This window comes from Oncorhynchus mykiss, chromosome 15 (assembly GCF_057628025.1).
Source record: "Oncorhynchus mykiss isolate SJ-2025 chromosome 15, ASM5762802v1, whole genome shotgun sequence".
NCBI lineage: Eukaryota > Metazoa > Chordata > Actinopteri > Salmoniformes > Salmonidae > Oncorhynchus > Oncorhynchus mykiss.
Genome location: NC_143036.1, coordinates 21,726,474 through 21,751,462, shown reverse-complemented (window position 1 = coordinate 21,751,462; position 24,989 = coordinate 21,726,474). Strand labels below are relative to the sequence as shown.

Genomic DNA, 24,989 nt, shown 5'->3' with positions numbered 1-24,989 from the left:
CTCCTGTACTCCCTGTTCACGCATGACTGCACGGCCAAGCACGACTCCAACACCATCATTAAGTTTGCTGACGACACAACAGTGTCTGATCACCGACAACGATAAGGGAGGTCAGAGAACTGGCAGTGTAGGGCCAGGACAACGACCTCTCCCGGGTGGCGCAGTGGTTAAGGGCGCTGTACTGCAGCGCCAGCTGTGCCATCAGAGTCCCTGGGTTCGCGCCCAGGCTCTGTCGTAACCGGCCGTGCGCGCTGTGTTAAGAAGCAGTACGGCTGGTTGGGTTGTGTATCGGAGGACGCATGACATTCAGCCTTCGTCTCTCCCGAGCCCGTACGGGAGTAGTAGCAATGAGACAAGATAGTAGCTACTACAACAATTGGATACTACGAAATTGGGGAGAAAAAAGGGGTAAAAATTCAACAAAAAAAACGACCTCTCCCTCAATGTGAGCAAGAAAGGAGCTGATCGTGGACTACAGGAAAAGGCAGGCCAAACAGGCCCCTATTAATATCGACGGGGCTGTAGTTGAGCGGGTCGAGAGTTTCAAGTTCCTTGGTGTCCACGTCACCAACTATCATGGTCCACCAACACTGTCTGAATTCCATTGATTATTTGGCTTCACATCACACACCACTTGTTAGCAGAGAATAAATAAATGCTACAATAGTTTATTTGCTAATATCAAATTTTTGATTGAATATTGTCTTTAATGTTGGTTCACCTGCATATATGATTTAATAATAATCCATTTCTAATTAAACCACACAAATCCTTAGTTTTATGCCAACAAAATATGATTTGCTCATTGGTATTGGTAGGTGTTTCACTTTGTCTAATTAGTTGTTGTTTTTTTACAATATTTCTGTTCATTTAGGGGACCCAATTTGGCTCAGAAGCACCCCCAGACACAAAGGTGAGAGATGTTTGTCTGTCTTCATGATTCCTTGTGAGGTAAGTTACCAGTGTATTATGAAAACCAGTGTTAACTTAATTTTGTTGAATAATAGTGGATTCCATACCTGTTCATAATAGAATCAAGCAATACACAGAGGGGCTGTTTAACTTGACTTTATTCTTTATTCTGCTCATGTTACATGGAGAATAGAGAAACAACTAAAGCACTACAGTCAGGAGATTTTCAGAAAGGTCCATCTGAGAGCTTCACTCTTCATCATGTCCTTTCTGTAACACAAGATGGATGAAGGTTAAAATGTAATAAACGCTAAAAACATTCTTACAATATTCTGTGCGTTGTCAACTATATATTAAACGATGGGTCTCCTTGTTTGAGTGTATAGAATACACTGTAAATATCATGAATTACACCAACTCTGTCTACTAGTAAATGAAAGATTCCACAAAAATATTAAAATAAGCAAAGATGTCCGGCATTTATCACAATAAATATCAATGTGTTACTTGCCATCACACAGTAACTCACCACTGAAACTAAAATTTGTCATGCTTTTGAAGATTTTTTTTAACCCATGACAGGGCACAATAATATGAATGTTTATTGGAGATCAAATACTTAAAAAGCAATTAAGGTTGGGGCTGTCGTCATTCATGATTTGAGTTTGCAAATTATAACCAATATAATGAATCTGATTGAAAGAACTGACCTGGGAGCCAGCATCACAACTCTTGGCCTCACTCCTCATCCTTTCCTTTCTGTGACAGAGAAGATAGATAGATTGATTACCAGAACATTTAAATTTGACTGTGTACCGAAAAACATTTTACTACCAAATATTGTGTACTCTGGTGGAAATTGTACCATGTAGAACTTCAACAGGTATGTATAGTTACTTGGTAACAATGTAACAGATGATCCATGTATTACTTATTTTCTTCAGGAATCAATGAGTTAATATCGAGAATCCAAATGACCATTAAACAGTCCAAGATACCACAAAGTTTAGGCTTTCCCATACATTAAATTGAAACAGAAACTTCACTGACCTTGGAACCGGCATCACGACTCTTGGCTCTCATCTTGTTGACCTGAGACTCAGCAATATCAGCCCTCTCTTCTGCCTCATCCAGTTCATGCTGAATCTTACGGAACTTGCCCAAATTGGCATTGGCTTGTTCCTCCTGTGAAAAATGTTAAATATGATCTAAATTTATGGCAAACAAAATTATTTGAGAATTACAGATGCATCAGTTGGATGATAGAAGGTTACTTACAGCCTCCTCTGAAGTTCTCTTGTAGGATTTGACCTTCAGCTGCAGTTTGTCCACCAGGTCCTGCAGGCGGCTCAAGTTCTTACGGTCTTCCTCAGTCTGCACACAAAAAGAAGGGAAGAAATAGTAATGCAGTAGATATATCTTACATTTTATTCTGAGCATGTTAATGTTAATTGTTAACTGTGCACTGTTAAATTAAAACAATGTACCTGGTAGGTGAGTTCTTTGATGCGTCTCTCATATTTACGGACTCCTTTTACAGAATCACTGCTCCTCCTTTGCTCCAGTTCCACTTCAGTCTCTAGCTCTCTCACCTAGAAAGATATGATCGATGTTAACACAACATTTACATTTATTTTGTTAGTTATCACTACTTTCAATATTGAAGCTACAAATATGACTATACATATGAATTGTGACATTGAATTAATAGAAGAGAATGTAGCTTAGACACTTACTCTGGCCTCCAGCTTCTGGATCTGCTTCTTGCCCCCCTTCATGGCGATTTGTTCAGCTTCATCCAGGCGGTGCTGCAGGTCCTTGATGGTCTGCTCCATGTTCTTTTTCATGCGCTCCAGGTGAGCACTGGTGTCCTGCTCCTTCTTCAGCTCTTCTGCCATCATGGCAGCATCAGTAATGGCCTTCTTGGCCTTTTCCTCTGCATTTCTACACTCCTGCACAGCCTCCTCCACTTCATTCTGAAGCTGGGATGTGTCGCCCTCTAGCTTCTTCTTCTGGCTCAGTAGGCTGGTGTTCTACACACATATATACATGACAAATGATGTTTATATTACCTATATGTACCTCAAGTAGCAGACATTTAAAGATGGAATCCGTAGTAGGGGAAACAGTGGCACTGTCCGTCCAAACACCACTGTTATTGTGTGGTTTTGTTGACAAAGCAGAGGTGAGGAGCGTTGCACAACATGGTACAGTACATTTTCTGCTGTATTATCGTGCTTGCAATGATGTCCAAAGGGAAAAACAGTGTTTGTTGTTTGCAGTAACTTATTTGTTGTTGTAATATCGCAAACAGGCGTGTCAGTTTCACCATTAAGGATTCCATCTTTAAGGAGAACACAAATTGTTATGTATTACCGACTTACCTGTGAGTGGAGCAGCTGAACTCTCTCACTAACATCCAGCAGTTCCTGCTCAGCCAGTTTGCGGCCTCTCTCAGTCTGCTCCACCAGGGCTCTTAGCTCATCCAGTTCAGCCTGCATCAGGTTGTTCCGTCTCTCCACAATGGCAATGTTCTCCTTCAGGTCATCATTGCTACGAAGAGCATCATCCAGCTGCAGTTGAGAATCCTGTAGAAAGAATCAATGATTTGACTATATTTATTTGTATTGTTTCACAGTGTGGTTTTTCTTTTTCTGAATGCACAAGCAATGTTTTTAATTCAGTGGTGTGGAAGTAATACCTTCAGATGGGAATGGAGACCCTTAAGTTGCTTCTGGGCCTCTGATGCCTGCCTGTTGGCCTGGCTGAGCTGGATCTCCATCTCATTGAGATCTCCCTCCATCTTCTTCTTCAGCCTGAGAGCTTCATTCCTGCTGCGAGTCTCTGCCTCCAGGGAGCTTTGCAGGGTATCCACAACTCTCTGCTGGTTCCTCTTATTCATCTCCATTTCCTCATCCTTCTCTACCAGCTTCCTTTCAATGTCAGCTTTCACCTGATTGAACTCCAGCTGAGCTCTCAGGATCTTGCCCTCCTCATGCTCTAGGGAGGCCTATGAGAACACAGCCACCCATAGTTTGTAAAATCGTAAAATAAAATGTTGGTACTTTCACTATCTGTAAATGTTTTCTATTCTCACCTCAGCTTCCTCTAGAGCAGACTGTATCTCAGCCTTCTCCTGCTCCAGCTGTTTACGGATCTTCTCCAGTTCATGGATGCTCTTTCCTCCTTCACCAAGCTGCTCCGTCAGGTCAGAAATTTCCTCTGTGGAAAATATTATCTTTTTGGCATAACTGATCTCTAAAAAATTAAATAATTTGATTGACTAAGTTATATAGGTCAATTAATGCTAATGCTCTGACCTTGGAGGTTCTTGTTCTCCCTCTTCATTGTCTCCAGATGATCCAGAGACTCCTCATAAGAGTTCTTGAGTTTGAAGAGCTCAGTGCTGAGAGATCTGGCCTCTTTCTGGGAGCTCTCCAGCTCAGTCTGAGACTCCTCAAACTTCTGCTTCCACTCAGCCAAGACCTGAAAAACATACTTTTTTTTAAGTGGCTTGAATACAGTATATGGTTCAGATAAGATGGACAATATTGTCCAATAACTTACAGAGAACAGAACGGTGTCTTCATGCTCACAATCCAAACCCCCGAGACAAACGGGGTCTGGAAGCAATTGGTCAGGGGGTTAAGTGCCTTACTCAAGGCCACAATGGGAGGCCATGGTAGGATGTAGAATAATGCCAGCACAACCTTTTTTTTTAACCATGACACTTTGTTGGGATAAAAAAATTCTGCAGCACAGCTAACATTTCCCTATTCATTTATTTAGTGGTAATGACCTCCTTCTCATCGGATCCATATTTCTAATCATCTATTTTCTGACATTTTTGAAGATTAAATAGGTTTTATTTTTAACAACACTGAACAAAAATATAAACGCATCATGAAGTGTTGGTGCCATGTTTCATGAGCAGAAATAAAAGATCCCAGAAATTTTCCATATGCAAAAAATGCTAATTTATCTCAGATTTGTGGCATGCTGACCGCCGGAATGTCCACAAGAGCTGTTGTCAGAGAATTTAATGTTAATTTCTCTACCGTAAGCCACCTCCAACGTCCTTTTAGAGTAATTGGCAGTTCGTCCAACCAGTCTCACAACAGCAGATTAATCTGCGCTAGAAATATTTTGCTTTAGATCTGATAATATAGGTATTTAGTTTAAAAGAGGTTTGCGCAAGAGATTACCGGTTTTCTGCATTGTAAAGGTGCCGCAGCACACTGGTTGAAAACCACTGCACTAGGCTACCTGCCGCCCCTCATGTACTATAATGAAGGCTAATAGGACTTGTGTTTTTTCTTACCTTGTCAAAGTTCCTTTGCTTCTTGTCCAGAGAGGCAGCAGCTGCATTGGATCTCTCCACATCCACCATGAGATCTTCAATCTCATTCTGGAGTCTGTGTTTAGTCTTCTCTAGGGATGAACATTTAGCATTTACAGCTTCCACAGCTTCCTCTGCATCCTGCAGACGCTGAGCCAGCTTCTTCCTAGATTGACATAGATGAGAAACAAGTTTCCGAACAGCTGCCATTTTTCTCTAATATATAATGGTTGTGTAACAGGTAATCCATCTATTATTTATCATGTACTTTTGTGTATCGCTCATTTAGCCAAGGTACAATAGCCTGAAAAGTAAGAGAAAGTAATAAAACATCCTTACTTTGCGTCCTCAAGCTCCTCAGTCTTCTGGATGGCATCAGTTTCATACTTGGTTCTCCACTGAGCCACCTCAGCATTAGCCTTGGACATGCCACGCTGCAGCTCAGACTTGGCCTCCTGTTCCTCCTCATACTGCTCCCTCAGCAGATCTGAGTCATGGCGAGCAGACTGCACTGCATGGGCAAGTGCGTTCTTTGCCTGGTAAGGAAATTTATAAAAGGATCTGTAATTATGCCTGATGATGAATGTAGTTAGATAAGAGAGACTGCATTATTTGTATAAATACCTTGACTTCCTCCTCCAGTTGTCTCTTGAGGTCTTCAATCTGCTGAACATTGGACTGTTTACCTCTGGTCAGTTGAGAGACCAGAGAGTCCTTCTCCTCCAACTGTCTGGCAAATTCACCTGTTTACATGCAATTCAAATTATTTTAAATGATATTACTTAATCGGGTAATTTATTGTGGTTGTTCAATTTATCCTTTTTTTGTAAATATACCATTCTCAGTTTGAAGCTTTGCTTTCTGCATGGTAAAATCATTGATGGATCGCTGTCCTTCCTCAGCTTTCGTCCTGTATTCACTCATCTGGTCCTCTAGAGTGCGGCACATTTTCTCCAAGTTTGTCTAAAAACAGATTTGTTTTTGAATGACAGAACAGCATCACTAGATTGCATCTTTAAAAAGCATGTATAGATTTTTTTTATTTGATTTACCAATGATACCACATACTTTGGACTTGACAATCTGCTCCATGTTGGAGACCACATCATCCAGCTCCAGCCTGAGCTCACTCTTCTCTTTCTCCAGCTTCTGCTTCACTCTCTGAAGGTTGTCAATCTGTTCTCCCAGGTCAGCTACACTGTCAGCATTTTTCTTCCTCAGAGTGGCAGCTGTAGCCTCATGCTGCAGGGTAGCCTCTTCAAGGTCTCTGCGCACCTTCTGGAACTCAGCCTCCCTCTTTTTGTTCATCTCAATCTGGGCAGCAGTGGCTCCACCAGCCTCCTCCAGCCTCTCACTGATCTCTTCTAGCTCTCTGGCCAAGTCTGCCCTCTGTTTCTCCACCTTGGCACGGGCAGCTCTTTCAGCCTCCAGCTCTTCCTCTAATTCTTCAATGCGGGCCTAAAATAGTAGGAATTCAATTAAATCTAGTTCAAATGTGACTTTTAGAATTAAAATGTTTCAACAATTGTCTTGAATTACCTGCAGCTCCTTCAGTTTTTTCTGGAGCTGGGCACCCAAGGCCTGCTCATCCTCAATCTTGCTGTTGAGTTGGCTCATCTCAAAGTCCTTCCTGTTGAGATGAATATGCATTTTTAGTGTTTTCTATTGAATAATACTTTGTTAGCATATTTTGATCTCTGATCTTACTTCTTCATTCTCTCCTCCATCTGCTGCTTGTCATTCTCCAGGTCCATTAGGCTCTCCTGGGTCAACTTTAAATCTCCTTCCAGCTTTCTCTTGGCTCTCTCAAGGTCCATTCTCACCTTCTTCTCTTGCTCCAGAGACCCTTCGAGCTGATAAATTATATATTAAACAATATTTGGAGTAACCAATTCACTGAAGCTTGTTTTTAGGATAGTACTAATTTTGTTATACATTTTATGAATTCCTATTTGATACTCACATCATCAACTTGCTGTTCCAGTTTGGCTTTGGCCTTGGTCAGCGTGTTGACTTTGTCCTCCTCACTCTGCAGGTCATCAAGTGTTTGTTGATGAGCCTCTTGGAGAGCCTTCTTCTCCTTGGTCAGCTTGGCAATGATTTCGTCCAGAGCTGCCATCTCTTCAGTAAGGTTTTTAACCTAAGAAAACAGTGTGTCATTACACTTTTATCCAAAATATTTAATTGTAGCTTTAACATCACAAGAAAGACCAACTTATTTTACCTTGTTCTCTGTGGCATGCTTTTCCTTCTCCACTTTAGCCAGAGTGAGCTCCAGATCATCAATGTCCTTCTTGAGTTCTGAGCACTCATCCTCCAGCTTCCTCTTCTTAGCAGTTAGCTCTGAATTCATCTCCTCCTCATCCTCCAGTCTTTCTGTCAGCTCTTTTGCTTTGGCCTCAAGCTGGATTTTGCTTTTGATCAGACCCTCACATCTCTCTTCAGCATCAACAATAGTGTCTTCTTGCTGTCAAGAAGTATATCAAATTCTTGTTTGTTTGGAGGCAAATATTTGGACACTACAAATGATTGACAAATGGTGCACTGATTGTACGTATCTATTTAGAAAATCATGTGTCTTTTCTCTCTGTTTTTCCATTTCTCTTGTTAGCTCTTAGCTTAAAGCTAACTAGTAAGGCCATTTTGACCCAATATGTGACTGCTGCAAAGTAACTGTAGTGCAGTTAATGTTACTCACAGTTTGGACAGCGAGCTGCAGGTCATTCTTCTCTTGGAGAATGGAAACCATTTTCTCTTCCAGCTCCTTTCTACGAGCTTCAGATTTAGCATAAGCCTCTTTAAGCTTCAGGAATTCTTCCTTCATGTTGGCCATCTCCTTCTCAGTCTCTGCTGACTTCAGTAGAGGTTTGATCTTGAAGTACATCTTCATCCAGGGCCAATTCTTGACACCCATGAAGGCACGAATGTTCCATTGGATCACAAGCAAGGCATCCCTGCAAAAGTTTTATAAAATATAGTTCATACAACCTTTCCTCACCCCAAACACATTGTCTGAAAAGGTTTAAGCTACTCTCATTCCTACCTGCGGTCAACCATTTTCTGGAACTCAATTCTAGCAAGTAGACCACGTGATCTGGCCTGGAGGCCAGTGATGATAAGAGCGAGACGATCGTCTCTCATCTCCTCAAGAGTACCCAGGAGACCAGCCTTGAAGAACACCTAATGATACACAAAGGCATTCTTGTATTTGGTAGGATTGCATTTTTCTGCCAGATTGCCATAAATACCTTGAATGTGGTATCCCACAGTTACCCAACATTTTCATGCCTCTAGGAAAATGGCACACATTGACGACAAGGTGGCCCTGTAATGAGCAATTGATTTTACAACTTCCAACCCAGCATGTTGACCAAGAGTTACTAAATTATAAAGGAAGTCTATCGCAAGCAGTATGGTCACTATGCTTTTAATTGCTCATTGTATATATGGATCTACTACATTATGGCACTATACCAAGTATGAATTTTTATCTCATGACCCATTTGCCCAAGAGACATAAAATTAGATAAGCATGATCAGTGGTACATCAGAAGTTATTTCAAGAGGCATTGCTCAGGTTGGCCAGATGGTGATGTAGTGTTAATATACTGCTTGGACCCCGTAATTGCTGCTACGATTCCATCCTGGAATTTATGTTGCGTTCATAACCAAGTGGTAGGTCTGCATTTACCATTTGAATGCATTCACGTGCTTTGAAATCATAAAAAAATGCTGATTGGCTAATGGCTTTCAAGCTGCGTGAACCATAAACTAAAAGTACAGCTATCAGGCTTGTCAACAAATTATAGTGTTCAAAAAACATATTAATAGATTGCTTTTATAAACTATGTTACGCCCGATAATGCTGTTATCGTGGTAATTTCCTTAGTAAGTCACGTCAGATGTCAGTATGTTGAAGAAGCTCAGGATGATAGATGAGTTTCCCACTAGTAATTACCAGCTGGAGGGGAGTTCAAGTGGATTATTTTGAGTCGTATGTGGTAAATTCCTACTTCCTACTTGGTTACGAACGCACCATTAGATAATTTACCTTCGTGTGTCCTAATCTGTACTGGGTGTGGTCAATATCCAAAGAGCCCAACAGTTTTTCTGATGCCTTCATGTTGTCCATGAACTGACCCTCAGGGATAGCATTTGGATTGAGGATGCGGTATCTGAATTTAAATCAGAAAGAAATTATCTTTAACAATGGGACACCTGAATAGGTAAACAGTTGAATTTATTTTGGAAAGGAAATGAATAATTATTTTTACCTTTGTTTGAAGTCAGCATACAGGATTCTGTTGGGGAAGCCCTTTCTGCAGATCCTGATGCCTTCCAGCACACCGTTACAGCGCAGCTGGTGCATGACCAGAGGATTCTCCATGGCCCCAGGAGTCTTGGTCTCATTGGGGATGATGCAACGCACAAAGTGGGGGTGAGTAGACCTCAAGTTGGTCATGAGTTTACCCAAGTTCTCCTGTCAGTATGACAAATGTAGAATTTTCCATCAGTGAATGAGTCTCCAAGTACCTCACGAGTCACAGCGGCATTTAATGCTAACATGCCTAACCCAACATACTGGCATCTCAAATATAGTGCAAATATAATACATCTGTTAATATTCTGACATGTGAAAACATCAGAAATATATTGATTTAAGCTCAGATTTACCCTGTGCAATGCAGACACAGTCTGGAAGGAAGAGCCTTTCTTCTTTTTTCCTCCAGCCGCTTTTTCTTCAGGTGCTGTATGATAATGAAATAACTATTTAAATATATTATTATTACTACTATCATATACTGTGGATTGTTATTTATTTAAGTGTGTTGTAGTCTTTGCTGATATAAACACATAGTACCTCCTTCTGCACCAGCATAGTTGGCAAACAGGTTTGCCAGGAACTTAAGACTTGACTTCTGGAACAGTCCGACCACAGTCTCATTCAGGGGGTCCTTGTTCTTCACCAGCCAGTTACCAATGTTGTAGTCAACAATGCCAGCATAGTGAACCATGGAGAAATGGGCCTCTGGTTTACCCTTAACAATCCTAGGCTTCTGGAAGCAGGCATTTTTGCCCAGATGCGTATCATACAGCTTAGCTTTGAATGTATTATCACTGGCTTTAGGGAACATGCACTCCTCTTCAAGGATGGACATGATACCCATGGGCTAGTGGAAGGAATTAATGAAAATGTATTAATGTTAAGGGAAAAGCATTGTGAATAAATATCAGAATAATTTGTCATTGAAGCACATTTATGAAGACTGTCCTTTGTCTGTCCTACATCATATAAACTACTGCACAACTGAAGATACCAACCCTTTCAATGAGGTCAATGCAGGCAGCCAAGTCCATGCCAAAGTCAATGAACTCCCAGACGATGCCCTCTTTCTTATACTCTTCCTGCTCCAGCACAAACATGTGGTGGTTGAAGAACTGCTGCAGCTTCTCATTAGTGAAGTTGATGCACAGCTGCTCAAAGGTGTTGAACTGAAATAGAAGTTCACAGTTACTTTATTTTGTCAGCTGTAATGTTATAGATGAATTTTTTCATGTGTCCTCTTTTTAAATCAAATTGACACTCACATCAAAGATCTCAAAGCCAGCAATGTCCAGCACACCAATGTAGTGCTGACGAGCGTTCTTAGTGTCCAGAGAAAGGTTGATTCTTATCACCATCCAGAGGAACATGTTCTCGTAAATTTTCTTTGCCAGTGCACCAACAGCATAGTACACCTACAAAATATTGAGAATATAAATTACCTCAACATAGCCTCAACATAAACACATAGGGACAGTTTCCTAGACACACATTAGGCCTAGTCCTGGACTAAAAAGCATGCTCAATAGGTTATTCTAGGTATGAGCATCCTAGCAACTGTATAGACAAGTTTTATGCTCAATATTATAAAAACATTTTGGTGACTCACCTGGTTGACATTCTGACCTTTGGTGACCCACTCATTTCCTACTTTGACCCTTGGATGACACAGCCCCTTGACTAGGTCAGCAGAGTTCAGGCACATCAGATATGCAGCTTTGTCAAGATCTAGAATGGCAATGTTGTATGATTAGAAGAGGCACGCTAACTGCATTTTGATGTTCAGATTTTTCAGATACTACTTTATAATGAAGTGAGAGGTTTTAAATCCTCAGCACTCACCCTCAGTGCCATCTGCCTCTGCTTGCTCCTCCCGCTGCTTATTCTTGAACTTCATGTTGCCGTAGTGCATGATGGCACCAGTCAGCTTATAAATGCCATTCTTCTCCTCTTGGGAGAAGCCCAGCACATCAAAGGCATCCTAGTCCCAAATTAAGTTAATTGTTTTGCATTGGAGAAGGGGTTGGAATATTATTGCATATACAGTATATAGATATATTACTCACATCAGTAGCCATTAGCTCATCTGAATCATTAATGGAAATTACAGCAATCTCTCCTTGGGAGATGAAGGCATAGTCATAGGGATTGCTGGTGATGAGTAGCATTTCTGAAAAGAATTGAACAGCTCAGTTTATGTGTGTTCATGCTATGGTATATGTCATAACATAATATACTTAGTATTAGGGTTGGGGTCAATTAGAACATTGCCATTGATTTATATTATAAATTGACAGGAAGGAAAATTAGTCATTAGAGTTTCGAAAAACCAGTGGTGGAAAAAGGACCCAATTTTCATACTTGAGTAAAAGTAAAAGATACCTTAAAAGAAAATGACTCAAGTAAAAGTCACATAGTAAAATACTACTTTAGTAAAGGTATTTGGTTTTAAATGTACTTAAGTATCAAAAGTAAAGTATAAATAATTTAAAATGTCTTATATTAGGCAAACCAGATGACACAATTTTCTATTTTTATTTACGGATTGCCAGGGGCACAGTTCAACACTCAGACATAATTTACAAACAAAGCATTTGTGTTTAGTGAGTCTGCCAGATCAGAGGCAGTAGCAGTAGGGATGACCATGGGTGTTCTCTTGATAAGTGCATGAATTAGACAATTTTCCTGTCCTGCTAAGCGTTCAAAATGTAACTTTTGGGTGTCAGGGAAAATGTAAGGAATAAAAAGTACATTATTTTCTTGTAATGTAATGGAGTAAAAGTAGTCAAAAATATAAATAATAAATGAAAGTACAGATACCCCAAAAAAACTACTTAAATAGTACTTTAAATTATTTTTACTTAAGTACATTACACCACTGCGAAAAACTGCAGCTGGAGATTGTTTTGTGTGCATTGGATTTTAATGTTGTGTGCTTAAATGTAATTTAAATAATTGTTACTACATAAATCACCCTATATTGTGTTGTGAGTTTCACAGTGCGGAGAAAAGGGGTAACACACTGCCTAAGCTGGCTGTGCTGCGTCATAAGAATTTAATTTGTTTTCATCAGAAATGTTCAGTTTAAATCAGAATTGACCTCAACCCTATTCAGTTTGATGTTTCAATACTCACCCAGAAGTTCTGGTTTCTGTTGGGACAGGATCTGATAGAAAATGTGATAGTCTCTCTCAGCCTTGAGCTGGAAAGTGACACGTGACTTCTCCAGAAGATCTGATCAGTATGGAAAAGTGCTTTTGGTATTAATGTGTCTCCTGTCAAAGAGATCTGTTCAAGCCTGGGCAAATTGAGTGTTGTACTCACAAGTCTCAATGTCAGCAGACGAAAGCTTCCCAGTGACTCCAAAATGAATTCGGATGAATTTACCCTGTAAGTTATTGTCAAAGCAGAAATTAATAATCACATTAGATCAAAGTTCAAGTAGTATTTGTTTTCTTTTTGAATACCTTAAGTGCACATGATTGAGCTTGCATGGTGTAATGGAACTGATGGAATAGTCCTACAAGTTTAAATTCCACCAATCTGGTTCTCAAGCAAACACAGAAAATATTTAAAAGAAAACAAATACTATTGAAACCCAGCTCTGTTGCACACATACATATTTGATATGATCTACAGTCCCAAAAGGGTTGATTAGCTGATGGACATGAGGAAAATTAGCTGATGTCATGACATCAACTAATTGTATCATAATAAATTTCAAACACAAAATACAACAGATAAGATGAACATGTATGATAAGATTTAAATTATATTTGACTGTGAACAAAGACCGAACGTACGAATCGGGAGGAGTTGTCATTCCTGATGGTCTTGGCATTACCAAAAGCCTCCAGGGCAGGATTGGCCTGGATGATTTGATCCTCCAGGGTCCCCTACAACCCAACAACCACACAGTGTTAAATGGGGGAATGCCATGGGATTAAGTTTATTATTCTTTATTTTTTAAAGCTAAATTCCTTCAACAACTATACACATTATGCCATGGCTTATGCCTAGTTCTTATGCTTTGTTCTTATGCAATCTGAGTGACTCAAACATTACAACAAAATCAATGGTGGCCGAATGACAAAACACAGACTGTTTTGTTTTTATTTTGGTGATTGTTTGTTCTGAAAGATGATATTTTAAGAAATATATTGCTCCATTATATTTTCTACATACTTATATCTGGTTTAATTTTGCCCAAAATTTTTTATTTTATTATTTATTTTTTATATTATATAAAATAAAAAAAATGAAATTAGTGGCGGCCATGATTTAGTAACAGCTTTGCAATACTGCTAAATGCAAATTGGGAAATGCTGAATATTTGCCGTATATTTTACCTTTTTTTCTTCTGATACACTTTTCTTTCCGCTAACAGCAGCAATGCTGGCGAAGTACTGGATGACTCTCTTGGTGTTAACAGTCTTTCCAGCACCGGATTCGCCACTGGAATTTAAAAATACATATGTTAATGTCTCAGAATTTCTCTTAACTTTAAAAAGCTTCAAATGGATATAACCTTTGGTTGATTTAACTTACGTGATAAGGACAGACTGATTTTCCCTGTCTGTTGAAAGAGAAGTATCAGTAAATGTGTCATTTAAAAACATTTTATGTCACTGTAGACTAGTGCAGAGCGATGAGTGCTTTTGGGGTCAGTTCGGTTTCGATTTGATTATTACATTTATATTTGATTTTTAAACATTAAATGCATTATGAAATAATGACAAAAATAATTTTAGGTTTTTAACAGAAATTCCAAAAGCCAAATAGTGAAAATTCAGTTGCCAAAACATTGAAAATATCCAATTGTCTCCGTCAGGTCCACATTGGGTAGATCAATAGACATAAGTAGACATCAATAATAAAATATTTCAGTTGTGAATATGACTTAGTTTTTATTTAATGAATGTGTTTTCATTCCTTAAAAGTCATCATCTCATCTCTGCTCAGGCAGTAGCAGCCAATCAGCCAGACAAAGTTCTCCCTTCTCCCCATACTGTACTGTCTTTAGTCATCCTATTTAGCTAGGCTAGCCTGCCTAAGCATGGTGAGAGCTGTCTGAAGTAATAATACTTTCACAAACTGTCTCTAGCCCCCTCTCTCTTATCATTGTGTTGTTTACATTCCTCTCTCATGTGGTCTTTGCGTCCGTGTGTACCTAACCTAACGTAACAGGGTCAATGGTTTTTGGTAATTGTAGTTAATTTCCACGTTCCTGTGCTGAACTAGGTTGAATATTTGCTTAATGAAAACTACGACTCCCTTCAGCCCAGCGTCCCACTCTCTCGTTGATTTGAAAACAGGCGTTGGGGTTTACGAAAATAATTAACGAAATGGAATTCAGGTAAAGACGGTCAGTTATGTATGTAATTCCCCCCCCCCCCCCAAAAAAAATAAATAATTTTGGGGTTAATCGCTCAGCACTAATGTAGATGAAAAGTTATATTTTACCTGACAACATGTACTGGTAAGCATTGTCAGATATGGAGAAAATGTGAGGTGGAGCTTCACTCCTCTTCTTGCCTCTATATGCGTTGACAACCGACTGATCATACACTGGCAGCCATTTGTATGGGTTGACAGTGACACAGAATAGCCCTGAGTAGGTCTGTGGAAGACAAGGGGGATACCGAAGATTTAGTTTAATTAATTTGAATTAATACATTGATTTATTGGAGCTATTAGCAGACAGGTCATTGCTTACATAGATCATCCAGGCTGCGTAACGCTCTTTGAGGTTAAACAGCACAGCGGGCTCGTGCAGGAAGGTGAACATCGCCATGTCCTCAATTTTATCAAACTTTGGCGGGTTCTGGGGGTGGACATCATCCTCCTTCACAGTAACAGTCTGAAAGAAGAGAATATTAAATAATTTTCAATGTGCAGAAGTATTCCATTTGAGACTAATCTTAATTTGAGATTACACACAGTGTAACATTTTCACAAATCCACCATTTACATGTAATGCAAGATTTGGAAGTTGGAAGTTAAAGATTTCAAGTTAAGATTCTGCTCTTTGTTGTCTCTTGTTAGAAAGATTTTAAACATTAAAGAGCATAACTCATTTCAGTTCATAACTCATTTTTCATTAATCATAGTTATCCTAGTAGAACACATTATTATCTTATGATTTTAAAGGTCATATATTTTCAGAAATGTTTTTCACCAAAATATTTACCTTTCCAAACTCCGTATCAGCGGTGACTTTAGCCCCATCTCTGCTGGTGATTGTGGCCTTGACGTATTCTACCTCAGGGTCAGGCACATAGCACTCTCTCTTTATGTCAAAGGGTCTAGTCTGGCATTCCATACGCTCCTTGTCAGATTTACGCAGAAAGGAAGCTGCGACGCCAAACTCTGCCATCAAACTGTCCCCCATTTTAAACCTGTAAAGGCAGGAAGAGTGTTGAATACATACATATGTACATATTTTATACAGTACAAGGTTTGAGTTAATGCAGCCCCAAACTCTGCCATCAACGCGGCCCCCATTCTTAAATCTGTGCAGGTATGTATCTATTATTATAAAGGTTGAATTTGCTAAACTTCCCAATTTACTTGTGCCAGTTCTCACTGTTGCCATTGTTTGTTGTATGCCAGGATTCTCATGATAAACATTTCTCAAACTTAAGAAAGAACAACCATTTAGATCTTCATACTTTACAGTATATTCTACAATATCAACCATATTTTAATAGTTTTACATTGTATTCTGTTCATGACAAAGGGAACCGTGCATATTGTGGTAATAATCTAATATCAGTGTAAAGCACTAATATTAAAGAATATTAAATACATCAACAACTTTAGGGCACCAGGGCTGTATTTCACTTCTCTGGTACCAGTTTTGGAATGCATAATGTAAATCAAACATTTGATCCCAAACATTTTCCACCAAAGACCTAAGTTAATTGGAAAATTGTATACTAGTATCACTACTGTATGTATACAGGTGTACTGTGTATGAGTATTATATTGTATCATAGCATAAAGGTCATGGCAGAACAATAGAACTATAAAATATACGCCTAAAATAGACACAAGGGTCAAGGCAGAGGCAGAGTCATAGATTAATAAAAGTTTAACTGAACAATATGAAGGTGAGTAAAGCAACATTGAATATAAACCAAAACACGTGAGGTTCAGAGCAGACAAAAAGTAACTAGGTCCACTGTAGCTGAAATCTACAGCTTGTGTAGTGATGACACTGACAACATGTAATTACTATACAGGAAATATGTATTATGCAATATAATCCTACAGCCAAAGGATTTGAACGTCCATAATGTTGCTTGATCGGTGGTTAGGCTATTATTAGCTGGCCAAAAGTAGGCTACATGAAAAGTGCAATACAGTTATACTGTTAACTGTGTTAACTGTGTGTTAGTATTGGTTTTCAGTGAATTCATGTAACTCACAAAGCTCATCTGCCTTTCCTGCCTTTCCTGCGTTGCATAAAAATGATCTTCAACAAAAGACTGTGTACATCTGTACAAGTTGACTACATTGCATTAATATGCATATTTGGCAAGCTGTTATAGTTTTCATGTTGTTGAACATCTATTTTAGAAGATTGTGATTCTTACCTGTTGGTCACCCCTGGGATACGTTTGGTGGAAAGGATCTCGACTGAAAATGAAGTAGACAACGAAATACCAATATCAGTCTACTGACCAGCTATGTGTGGTTATGACTATTGTTAGGTCGTATAATGATTATCTTTGCCCTCCTCAGCAGACTGCCTCTATATGCTTACCTTTAGGATGTCCGGTGTCTCGTGTCTCCCCCTGGTCTGTCTCCCCCTGGTCTCCATCTCTCTTTATAAAGAGTGCTACTCAGCCCTATATGGAGATGGGCCATCTATTATAATAAATTAGTCTGATTATTTTAGAAGATCTGTATTTGGGGCTAGAGGTGTATACCTCTTTGACCTATCAGGCTGGTTGTAACAACAGGCTATTCCAGGGTGGACAACGGATGCATTGAAAGCATTACCCATGTTTTGCTTCTGAGATACTCATTGTGAGGTAGCATTGGATAGACAATAGCAAGCAGCAGGTCTTTACAGCTCTATTTTTGCCCCTTCGATCAAATTGCAGTCTCAGGTGACGTAGTCATCTAAAAATGCCAACATAAAGTTAATGGAAATTCTTCAAATTATGTATTTTTGTGCAATGATAATTGCAAGTTTTAAAGATTGATTTAATTATTTGTATGCTAATTTGTGAACACTTGGGCTTTTGTATGGGGCGGCAGGTAGCCTAGTGGTTAGTGCATTGGGCCAGTAACCGAAAGGTTGCTAGATCGAATCCCCGAGCTGACAAGGTAAAATTATGTACTTCTGCCCCTGAACAAGGCAGTTAATCCACTGTTCCTAGGCTGTCATTGTAAATAATAATTTGTTCTTAGCTGCCTTGCCTAGTTAAATAAAAGTTAACTACAAAAAATTGTGCTTGTACTGCTTAACACCATTATGTTGGATTATTAAGGTGACATGAGAAAGTGTTCTTACCATGTGTAAGCTCATTTCATAATTGATTTATTATGATGTAGACAACTACAGCTGTCCTCCTGTGTTCACCAAGGCAAGGTCACTCCCCAATCCGTTGTCACCAAGGGTAATTACCCTAGGCCCTGTTGACCCGGCATTGTTCCCTTTCCTTTATTGTTGATGACAAAAATGATCCTGTGCATTTGTTCTTGGATGTACTTTCTTGGAGTGTCTAACATTAGTCCCAAAATGATGAAAAATAAGTTAAAACATCCTAATTTAATTTCCTAAACTATATTCAGCTGGTTATTTAAGTTATGGATTTTAATGGTGTGTATTTGGATCTACAGTATAATGCAGTTAGATTAGCATTGATTTAATCATCAGATGTTTAGAATAAGTTTGACTCCTCTAATGTTCACAAAGTTATAATAACCTCTGTAATGTGATGGGTAATGGATTTAGAGTAACCTGTGTAGAATATTTAAAGCTGCAATATGTAACTTTTTGGGCAACCTGGCTAAATTTGTATAGAAATGTGAGTTAGAAATATGGTGTTCTCATTGAAAGCAAGTCTAAGAAGCAGTAGATCTGTTCTATGGGCGCTATATCTATGCTTCCTGTTCTTAGGTAACATTTTTGTGTCTTTTACTTTCAGTTTTGTTCTCCAACTTCAAACAGCTGAAAAGCAATTTCCCTGCGGTTTATATGGTACAATGATTATCACATTGCTTGTTTTTTCACTAAACTGAAATTAGGCAAACTGTTACAATTTATGAAACCAGGAAATGGTTGAGTGATTTTTGTATATTGCACCTTTAATAAGGAGTTGAACCAACGGGCATAAGGTCTTTGTTTTGTAACAAGTACGAGATAATTGTCAATGCATTCGTGTGAAGCTATCTATAAGCTATCTAGAAGGTGATAATGTAATGTTTGTCATCGCCAGAAAGTGTTCCCCTCCTTAAAGACCTGTGCAGGGGCCATAGAGGTGCCTTACAACTTAACACCTTGGGTCTCCTTTCAGCAGTGATGTTACCTAATTAGCGTCCAGAGCTGAATATATCACATGCTACTCAAGGACACTGTTAAGGGTCGAATTCCCAGCTGTCGTGTGTGTGGGTGTGTGTTAATATGAGATTGGAGGGGAAACATTTGTAGATTTCTATTTAAAAAAACATTTGTGTGAACCTACCCTCCCCTATGTATTTATTTGGACAGTGAAGCAAAAACGTTTCATTTGGCTCTATACTCCAGCATTTTGGATTTGAGATCAAACCTTTCATTTGAGGTGACAGTACAGCATGTCATCTTTTATTTAATGGTATTTTCATGCATATCTGTTTTACCGTTTAGAAATGAAAGCACGTTGTTTACACTTTACATACAAAAGTATGTGGACACCCCTTCAAATTAGTGGATTTGGCTATTTCAGGCACATCCGTTGTTGACCGGTATATAAAATCGAGCCGTTGCAATCTCCAAAGACAAAGATTGGCAGTAGAATGACCTTATTAAAGAGCTCAGTGTCTTTCAACGTGGCAGCGTCATAGGATGCCGCCTTTCCAACAAGTCAGTTCTTCAAATTTCTGCCCTGCTAGAGCTGCCCCGGTCAACTGTAAGTGCTGTTATTATGAAGTGGAAATGTCTAGGAGCAACAACGGCTCAGGCTTGAAGTGGTAGGCCACACAAGCTCACAGAATAGGATGGCCGAGTGCTGAAGCTCGTAGCACGTGAACATCGCATGTCCTCTGTTGCATTACTCAATACCGAGCTCCAAACTGCCTCTGGGAGCAACGTCAGCATGATAACTGTTTGTCGGGAGTTTCATGACATGGGTTTCCATGGCCGAGCAGCTGCACACAAGCATAATATTCCCATGCGCAATGCCAAGAGTCGGCTGGAGTGGTGTAAAGCTCGCCGCCATTGGACTTTAGAGCAGTAGAAATGCATTATCTGGAGTCATGAATAACACTTCACCATCTGGCAATCCGACGGACAAATTTGGGTTTGTTAGATGCCAGGAGAATGCTACTTGTCTGAATGCATAGTGCCAACTGTAAAGTTTGGTCGGGGAGGAATAATGTTTTTCATGGTTCGGCCTTGGCCCTTTAGTTCCAGTGAAGGGAAATCTTAACGCTACAGCATACAGTACAATGACATTCTAGACATTCTAACTTTGTGGCAACAGTTTGGGGAAGGTCCATACAGAAATAGTTGGTCAAGATCGATGTGGAAGAACTTGACTAACCTGCATAGAGCCATGACCTCAATCCCATCGAACACCTTTGGGATGAATTGTAACGCCGACTGTGAGCCAGGCCTAATCGCCCAACATCAGTGCCCGACCTCACTAATGTTCTTGTGGCTGAATGGAAGTAAGTCCCCACAGCATTGTTCCAAAATCTAGTGGAAAGCCTTCCCTCAACGAGTAGGTGTCCACATACTTTTGGTCATGTAGTGGATCTTGAAGGTGTCATAAATATTTGGACAAATTCACTTATATTTTTATTAAAGCAGTCAAAGCTTAGCATTTGGTCCCATATTCATCCACACAAAAGCTCTGACGAAGGCCAAAGCTTATTAAATATCAGTGATACTACCAAGAGCGATGTGCGGTTTCCTTTTTCCTTCGTCCCATATTCATTCCCATATTCCTAACACACAATGATTACATCAAGTTTGTGACTCTACAATGTGGATGCTACCATCATTACAGATAATCAGGAATTAATTGTGAATGATCATGATCATGTGTAAAAGTTAGAGGCACAAAGATCATACCCCCAAGAAATGCTAACCTCTCACCATTAACAATAACAGGGGAGGTTAGCATATTTTGGGGGGTATGGTATTTATGCCTCTGACACCTTTACACTTACACACATTCACTCTTCATTATTCACAATTAATGAATAATTATCTGAAATCACGGTAGCATCCAAGTGATCAAAAACATAGTATAAAATCTGGTGCTTTCCACTCAGTTTTAAGGCACGGACAGGCCAGTGCGATGGTCGAGTGTCTGCCGGCCGAGAGAACTTAGCACCTTTGATCAGAGGGCAATATGTAATTTGCTAAACGATTCTATACTGAACAAAAATATAAATGCAACATCGTTGGTCCCGTGTTTCATGAGCTGAAATAAATGATCTCATACATTTTCCTTACGCACAAGCTTATTTGTTTACATCCCTGCATTTCTCCTTTGCCAAGATAATCCATTGACCGGACAGGTGTGGCATATCAAGATGATTAAACCACACGATCATTACACAGGCGTACCTGGTGTTGGGGACGATAAAAGGTCACTCTAAAATGTGAAGTTTTGTCACACAACACAATGCCACAGATGTCTAAAGTTTTGAGGGAGCGTGCAATTGCCATGCTGACTGCAGGAATGTCCAACAGAGCTGTTGGCAGAGAATTTTAATTTCTCTACCTTAAGCCACCGAGTTTTATAGAATTTGCCAGTACGTTCAACCAGACTAAAATCCGCAGACCACGTGTAACCCCGCCAGCCCAGGACCTCCACATCCGGGTTCCTCACCTGTGGGATCAACTGAGACCAGCCACCTAGACAGCTTATGAAAATGAGGACTATTTCTGTCTGTAATAACACCCTTTATTGGGGAAACACTCCTTTTGATTGGCTGGGCCTGGCTCCCCTGTAGCTGGGCCTATGTCCTCCCAGGCCCACACATTGCTGTGCCCATGCCCAGTCATGTAGCATCCATAGATTAGGGCCTAATGAATTTATTTCAGTTGACTGATTTCCTTATATGAACTGTAACTCAGTAAAATCTTGAAATTGTTGCATTTACATTTTTGTTCAGTATTCATGTAGAAACGGCCAAAAATTACATCCATCAGTTGCCCGCTGGGCGGTCCCTATAACACACCACACCGACAGCAAGCAATGAACGGTGAACAAACGGACCCCAACTATGCAGTCCTACATTTTGTCTGGTGATTTTTCTCTTTTACAAAGTCACCCTTCAGTATTTCTTCTGAAATAAGTTCAAATTGAAAAAAACTTTGGGTGTTTACATGTTTTTGTTTGATTTACAACTGCACAGTGCCATGTAAAAAAAATGGCCTGCACTAAATTATTTAAAATTCAAATGAATTTGGTTGGAGGCAATAATTCTTGTTTACTGTATAATTTCTCACCTGTGGTAAGTAGCAGGTGCCTACAGGGTAAAAATAGCCATTCAAGCAGTTTTGACCGCATCTGTAGCTAGTTAGCTGATGTTATACTACATCTAAACAAATTAATACTTCTATTCACTTGAACAGTCTATTCTAGGCTCAACCTTTCTTTGTAGGTCCTCATTCTCAGCTGTCCAGTCTGCTAGTGTCATGAGCACTGTCTGTCAAACTGAAGAAATGATGGCTGGACACCTTACCACTGTCCTGCTGTTGAAATGTGTAACATGACCCTCCTATGTGATTTAAAGACTGTACTATAATTAGCACCTGTTCTGACTGGAAGGTCATAGAGAACTCAACTCATGTCAGCTGATGACAATTGCGAAGTCATAAGCATGACGTGATTAAGTACACAGAGAGCAAGTCATAGTGTCTCCAGCTCCTACATTTTTTTTACAAGGAGTACATGTGGTCCTAAGTTACAAAATGTAGGAGCACACAAAGACATGTACTGTAGGAGCACAATGAGAACTATTCAAGGTATTTATTTTATGATAAGAGCCTTCAGCAATGACAAAATACAGGGATTGTTGATATTGAGAATATAGCCTACATTATGAATCCTTGCTACTTTTGAAGCATATGTCCTGAAGAGGCTATGTCTTTTATTTTTGTTCCACAAAATTGTTACACAGTACTACTGGTAAAGTTACCAGGTTATTAACTAGCTAATGCTTTAACATGACTGAACAAGGTTGTTTAAGTTTAGCAACTCGGGAGTAGTTTTAGAATGGCCCATGACATGTTTCATGAATGTAAAATGCGTCCCGCCAATCCGCGATAGAAAGAAAAAAAACATTGTGCCTCATAACTTTTGAACGGTTTTCTCTATAGTAATTTTTCAACCACCACGGTCACAAGCTGCATTTGTTCATTGACAGGCTAATTGTTTACTCTGTCCCACTGATATTTGCAGATATTTAATAGTAGACAGTTGTGCAATATTATATCAATCACAATGTATTTATTTATTAGAGAGGATGACATGCAACCTACACAGAATATGTTTTATTTGATATATGTTTGCTTTCCCTTTAGTGTTCCTGACTGTGGCTTACTTACAATTAACAGGATGACATAAGTGTTCTGTTTGGATGCAGACAGTTACTGTGTGATATTTACCTCATTTGAATGTATGATCAATTTCTCCTCCATGTGACTCACAGATGCAGGATGCCTCTTGCATTGGGTGAATTTCTGTCAGGGACAGCAAGCATGACCACACACAAGAGATGGTAAGAAGTTAATATTTTCTAGCATTACATTGTACATGATTAAACATTTATTTACCACAAATCCAATTTTTCAGAATGTTCATCTTTACAGTATGGTATGGTGTGCAGTCAGAGAGTCTGATGTAATGGAGGATAAACACAGTTTACACACTTATTTTGTGAATAGGGTTTATGCAACTTAATTTTAATATCTAGGTTAGTGTAACGGCCATTGGTGGAAGAAGGTGAGAACCAAAGTTCAGTGTGGTACGTGTTCGTCATTTATTAAATAGAACTGAACACTAGATACAAAGTAACAAAAATAACAACCAAAACAGCTCCGTCAGGTGCAAAACAGAAAGCAACTACCCACAAAACCCATGTGGGCAAGAGCTACCTAAGTATGGTTCTCAATCAGAGACAACGATAGACAGCTGTCCCTGATTGAGAACCATATCCGGCCAAAAACAAAGAAATACAAAAACTTAGAAAAGGGAACCTAGAATGCCCACCCTAGTCACACCCTGGCCTAACCAAAATAGAGAATAAAAGCCTCTCTATGGCCAGAGCGTGAAAGTTAGTCTCATTGAGATAACAATCAGGCAATATCTGCAATATTGCAAGATCTGCAATCAGAATCAGGGTGGCTGTGCGAAGTCAAGTGTAGTGCAATAGTTGTTTATTTGCTTTTATACAATGGGTGGGTCTAATCCTGGATGCTCATTGGTTAAAACCACATTCCAGCCGGTGCTTATTCAACAAGTTACCACCAGCTAAAGCTATGACGTTAAAATGCCTATTAACTTTGTTCCATCTCACTGCGCAATCCACTGTCTCATCAGCCCAGCCAGGCAATGTCCATCTCCACTATAAAAAGCATCTAGACATTATCTCCCATTTATTTTAGACTAGCAATTGGGTTTCAACAGCGGAGATTTGTATAAACCTTGCTGTCTGTCTCTCCAATATGTTGGGAGTCGGGACAAGAGACAGGCAGGCAGCTTTTCTCAGCCAGTCGAAATCATGAATCAGGATCATTTTGATGGACATGTACAAAGAAATGTCAATCGAAAACAGTAGTAGTAAAACCAAACTAAATGCAACTAGTTTGCAGTTTTCCCAACTTCCGTTTGAAGTGATTGTGTTAGTTGTGTTGTTGGCTAGTTCCTCTGAACAACAGTGTCCTGACGAAAAAACCTTTTTATGAATGAATGCAAATAAATGTCACTAGAAAACACAAATGCAAACGCAATTACTTTGCTGTTAATCTGGCTGCACTGGTTGACGTGACTGTAAACTAGCCGTAGTTGGATAGCTAGCAAGCAGAGGATAAGAAGGTTTCCCGTCAATATGGCAATTGAACATTTAAAATGAACGACTGGGTCACTTCCTTATATACAGAACAAAAATACTTAACAACTGGGTGGCGTCACTGGCAACCAACGAACGACCAGCAGGCTTGGGTTGCAAGTGTAGATTTGTGCC

At 39.5% G+C, this 24,989-nt stretch overlaps 1 protein-coding gene across 1 annotated transcript; it reads right to left on the bottom strand.

Annotated features, from left to right (window-relative positions):
- Window positions 1-1,054: 1,054 nt before the first annotated feature.
- On the bottom strand, window positions 1,055-17,402 carry LOC110489784 (myosin-7). Its single transcript, XM_021562692.3, has 40 exons — window positions 17,344-17,402; window positions 17,174-17,216; window positions 15,766-15,973; window positions 15,292-15,435; window positions 15,039-15,195; window positions 14,124-14,151; window positions 13,925-14,030; window positions 13,379-13,471; window positions 12,900-12,963; window positions 12,711-12,809; window positions 11,642-11,745; window positions 11,418-11,556; window positions 11,185-11,303; window positions 10,841-10,990; window positions 10,574-10,744; window positions 10,113-10,422; window positions 9,926-9,999; window positions 9,526-9,731; window positions 9,303-9,426; window positions 8,295-8,431; window positions 7,950-8,205; window positions 7,476-7,718; window positions 7,215-7,391; window positions 6,959-7,104; window positions 6,791-6,881; window positions 6,320-6,709; window positions 6,088-6,214; window positions 5,876-5,994; window positions 5,591-5,787; window positions 5,234-5,417; window positions 4,233-4,398; window positions 4,010-4,134; window positions 3,614-3,922; window positions 3,297-3,500; window positions 2,649-2,945; window positions 2,400-2,504; window positions 2,191-2,286; window positions 1,963-2,097; window positions 1,623-1,671; window positions 1,055-1,182 (listed from the first exon to the last, which is right to left on the bottom strand). The coding sequence occupies exons 3-39, from the start codon at window positions 15,964-15,966 to the stop codon at window positions 1,651-1,653; spliced, it is 5,814 nt and encodes a 1,937-aa protein (XP_021418367.2). The 5' UTR covers window positions 15,967-15,973; window positions 17,174-17,216; window positions 17,344-17,402; the 3' UTR covers window positions 1,055-1,182; window positions 1,623-1,650.
- Between the last annotated feature and the right edge of the window lie 7,587 nt (window positions 17,403-24,989).

What these genes read in the sequence shown, in the direction of transcription:
- LOC110489784 (XM_021562692.3), bottom strand. Translation starts at nt 15,966, where the DNA reads ATGGGGGACAGTTTGATGGCAGAGTTTGGCGTCGCAGCTTCCTTTCTG. An exon ending in TTACCAGTACATGTTGTCAG is followed by an intron (nt 14,152 to 15,038) that starts GTAAAATATAAC and finishes CTCTTTCAACAG; the next exon opens with ACAGGGAAAATCAGTCTGTC. An exon ending in CTATGCTGGTGCAGAAGGAG is followed by an intron (nt 10,000 to 10,112) that starts GTACTATGTGTT and finishes ATTATCATACAG; the next exon opens with CACCTGAAGAAAAAGCGGCT.